Source organism: Miscanthus floridulus, chromosome 14, assembly GCF_019320115.1.
Source record: "Miscanthus floridulus cultivar M001 chromosome 14, ASM1932011v1, whole genome shotgun sequence".
Classification (NCBI taxonomy): domain Eukaryota; kingdom Viridiplantae; phylum Streptophyta; class Magnoliopsida; order Poales; family Poaceae; genus Miscanthus; species Miscanthus floridulus.
The window spans coordinates 80,118,155-80,122,260 of NC_089593.1; the positions used below are offsets into that span (position 1 = coordinate 80,118,155).

At 45.2% G+C, this 4,106-nt stretch overlaps 1 protein-coding gene across 1 annotated transcript; it reads right to left on the reverse strand.

The window, feature by feature from the left end:
* Window positions 1-368: 368 nt before the first annotated feature.
* Window positions 369-2,838, reverse strand: LOC136503847 (uncharacterized). The gene is made up of 5 exons (XM_066498796.1): window positions 2,761-2,838; window positions 2,295-2,399; window positions 2,008-2,187; window positions 1,045-1,202; window positions 369-408 (listed from the first exon to the last, which is right to left on the reverse strand). Exons 1-5 carry the CDS (start codon window positions 2,836-2,838, stop codon window positions 369-371), a joined length of 561 nt encoding a protein of 186 aa, XP_066354893.1.
* Window positions 2,839-4,106: the final 1,268 nt, after the last annotated feature.

Genomic DNA, 4,106 nt, shown 5'->3' on the forward strand with positions numbered 1-4,106 from the left:
TTTCTCAGGCAGTGTACTAGTGTTGTCAACGATAACGACCACTTGAGTGTTTTTATTTATTACATCTCTTTCGGCTGTTCTGAATGTGGGCAATAATAATATCAAATGACCTTCACCAGTTCATATTAAACAAGGTTAAAAAAACTACTGCTTGTTCAAAAGTCAACTGATAAGTTCCAAGTTACAGCCTGGTAATCGCTCAATGCTGTGCAGAGCAAATGACAATGTGCTCCATGTCCAATGATGGTGTGCTAATGTAAAGGCCGTTCTGCCCTCATCAGCAGGGCAGCTGTGCACCACCAGTGGCGACAGCAGCAACTGTATGTGTATAATCTAAACTACTATGGAAGTCAACTAATAGCTTACTGCTAGTACAGTGGACAATTGGACATAGATGTAAAACTAGATCTGTAGAAAAACAATCGAGCACAATTGATTAAAAGGTTAAACAGAGTTTCATCAGGACAGCACGCTATCCATTCATATATTAATCAGTCATGAGCTTGGGGATTGACCTCATAGGTGCAAAGCACAGCTGGAAGACACTAAGATGCATGAGTTACTAAACTAGCCAGTTAACTCACCTGAGCTATGACAGTACCTATCAGTTAACTCACCTGGAAGACACTAAGATGCATGTCCTATCATTTTGTTATCAAATATGGCTATGACAGTACTGTATGTGTCTTATCAAATATAGAGTAGCAGTAATAGATAAACCAGGGGAGCACTCGGTCAGTTGTTTCAAGATGCAGTATAAGGTGACTCTACATCTCTACCTAGTCACAAAAACATACAAAGTATTCAATCTAAAGTTCTCTAAGTCATTTTGTGCTAACATCTAAAGTTCTCTAAGTCATTTGAGCTAACATCTAAAGTTCTCTAAGTCAAAGTATTCAATCTGCAGTATAAGGTGTCAAGTGACTCACAGGAGTAGTTGTGGGTGGCTGAGGTGGAGGGAATAGCATCGGTGGCGGTGGCAAAGCTTGACCCATACTCGAAGCAAAATTCTGCATGTATTGGAACATTTGGTCCATCCTCAACCGATTTTCTTCCTCTATCCTCTGCCGCTCGGCCTCTATCCTCTGCTGAATCATATGCTCCATCGTCAGCCGTTGTTCTTCCTCCATGTTCTGCCGCTCGGCCGCCACCCTCTGCTGAATCATCTCCTCCCGTTGCTTCACTTCTGCTTCCACCCGGGCCTATAATATTTCATCCCAATGTTACAATGCAAAGCTAAAGTACGTAACAATCAACGAACGATGAATAAAACAGAAATTACCTGGAGAGCCTCCATCTGGAACTGTGTAGCGGTTGGCCGTGGGCGTATCACTGGGCTCGAGCTCGTGCTCCTTGCTCAGATCTGGGAGAGAGTGGGAGTAGAGGCCGTGTCGATTGTACTGTCGTCAATCCAGTACCGGCCATGCTTCTTGTCTCCTCCCACCCTCATCACGATTTCTCCATCAAGATCATGGGTACTCGGATCGAACTCTGACCCATGAACCTCCCTTGCCATCGCTGTGTACTCAGTGACGCGGCTGTGGATGCTGGGATCGCCGTACGCCTCGGGCGGGTCCTCCGGGTTGAAGTCGATGTTTGTCGTCGCCTTGCCCTTTTTGGACAGAACCCATGCCTTGAACTGGGAGCAAGGCTGGCCATCATGTGACGACGACTGCGGCAAAAATGCAAAATGATTAGAAATTATGTAGAATTGAGCGTTAGAATAAAGAAATGAATTCGTGTACCCATTTTTCCCTATATTCGTCGTGGCTCAGGCTGCCTTGATGGTGTGATGCACGTGGCATCAGCAAACACCGGTCTCGGCAAGCGTTGTGCATCTCCACCCACCCGGGCTCCAACCACTTGTCCTCCATGTATTCCCAGCACCGGGTATGCTGGGCGCACCAGTACAGAGGCACCTATGTCATCAAGTGTATGACATATGAAAACAAATGAAATTAAGCGTAATTAATCTCATAAAAGTAAGTATTAATTTTCTATATTTACCTTCAAAAATTGTTCTCGGGTCAGGTTCATTGTTCTTGCCTCTTCTTTCTTAACCTTCATCCCTCTGTATTGAGCATAGTAGTCGATTATGGCCTGGACGCGCGCCTCATAGTGCATGTCCTTCACGAGCTTCTTGGCGGCTTCTTCAGAGATGGAGGCCGCCTTGGCCTCGTACCCCTCCTAGCATCTATAGAAGTTCTGCATATAGACGCGATGTATACAGTCATTACTTCAAGAATGTCCAGTGAATGTGATGTATTGAGCAATGAGGTGCGAGGAATACTTACGCACAGCTCGCCCTTCACCCGCTCCGCCTTGTTGGGGAATACCCTGCCATCACGATCAGCGGCATCGCGGGTGGCGACGTAGTGGTCCCACGTGTAGGCTGACACCTACTCTTCATCGAATTGCACTAAGCTAGGGAAGTGTAGCCTGCACAAAAGGCCAAGGATGCCGTTGACCTTGCGATTGTGATCACCCCCACTGACCTTAATCCAACCCCTGCCCAAGTGATTAAGATAAATTATTAGTTTTCATTGTAATTTTCAACATATCAAACAAAAAATTATTGAGAACATCTAAAGTTATTTACTTTTTCCCAAAGGGTCAAATCATCGGGCGTCTCTCAAGAGGTATCGGTCGCCTCAGGAGGGTCGAGGGACCTCGCAACCAGACCTGGGAACCAACTGCCTCCTCCACCTGCTCCTGCTCCTCCTATATCTCCTCATCACTAGAGGCATGCACGGAAGGTACCTCCTCCTTGTCACCAGAGGCGTGCGCGGAAGGTACCTCCTCCTCCTCAGACAATGACAAGGAAGCTACAGGCAACATGGGCCTTGCCCTTTTAACCTTCCCTTTACCCTTCCCTCGACCCCTGCCTCAACCCCTCCCTTGACCTTTCCCTAAAGCTGGCCCTGAAGCTAACCCTAAAGCTGTAGCTTTGAATCTTCCGTAAAGCGCCGCGATCTTCCTCATACCGCCCACCATTGTTCAATCACCTGCAATTAAAAAGAGTAAACCAATCCACACAGATAAACAAAACATACTTAGAAAGATATGCGAAATAAACTAAACATACTTCAAAAATAACATGGTAGGACAAATAATAAATAAATTAGTACGACTCATACATGTATTAGAAATAATCATCATGATCGGGATTAGCTGAATCATAAGTCTCATCATCACTATCACGTGTGTCGATATAATCATGCCCATGCTCCAAAGGAGGAATTTCATCATCACTGTCATTGCCTAAATGTAATCGCTGAAGTAATTCTAAGTCCTTCACATTCTGAACCTCATCTCCAGCGTCCTCGTCAGCAACCCTTTCATTGTCTACTTCCATTCCGATCGCTTCGGTTAAGTCTATCTCAAAACTCCCTTTGAGCCCATCTTCTTGGAAGAACTCTCCGTCATGTGTGTTGGGGTCTATGTTGTAATCTTCATTGTTTGGTACAGGTAGTTTACCGTGTGGCGATACCATGTACACAACATCTCAACCCTTAAGACGGTCATCGGTTTGGCACGGGTATAAGAGATATTAAACTTGCGTGGCCTATTGAGCCACAATATAGACATTGTCTCCTAGTGAGACGGATGATTGTCGAATTTCGACTAGCCCAAGATTAGGGGTCCGTCTCACTACTGATGGAACAAACCAATGGCATTTGAATATGACTGGATTAAGAGGTTTGTAACCATGAAACATGAGTTTGTATATTTCTTCAATTCTTCCATAGTACTCAACCCCATCAAAGCCCGGCGTAAAAACTTTGGTATTTGTGGTTCTTCGATTGGGCCGACTCTGCTCGTGGCTTGTTGTGTGAAAGCGATATCCATTCATGTCATAATCGGTAAACGACCTGACCCTATAGGCACAACCATCGGCAACCTGTCTCAACTCAGCACTCATAGATGCATTAGTTTGGCCCTACAAGTTCAAGCAGGGTGGTTCGTTATATTATTCGCATGTACGAGCAACTTGTAATGTCAAACTAAGTACGAGCTAAATTGGACTGTACCTTCTATTTGAACCAAGAAATGAAATCAGGCATTCCATTTCCCGCACCCTCTCTGAGAAGGGTCTCAGCTTCCTA

What these genes read in the sequence shown, in the direction of transcription:
- LOC136503847 (XM_066498796.1), bottom strand. Translation starts at nt 2,838, where the DNA reads ATGTTGCCTGTAGCTTCCTTGTCATTGTCTGAGGAGGAGGAGGTACCT. An exon ending in CCCGAGAACAATTTTTGAAG is followed by an intron (nt 1,203 to 2,007) that starts GTAAATATAGAA and finishes GAAATATTATAG; the next exon opens with GCCCGGGTGGAAGCAGAAGT. An exon ending in AGGATAGAGGAAGAAAATCG is followed by an intron (nt 409 to 1,044) that starts GTTGAGGATGGA and finishes GTTTTTCTACAG; the next exon opens with ATCTAGTTTTACATCTATGT.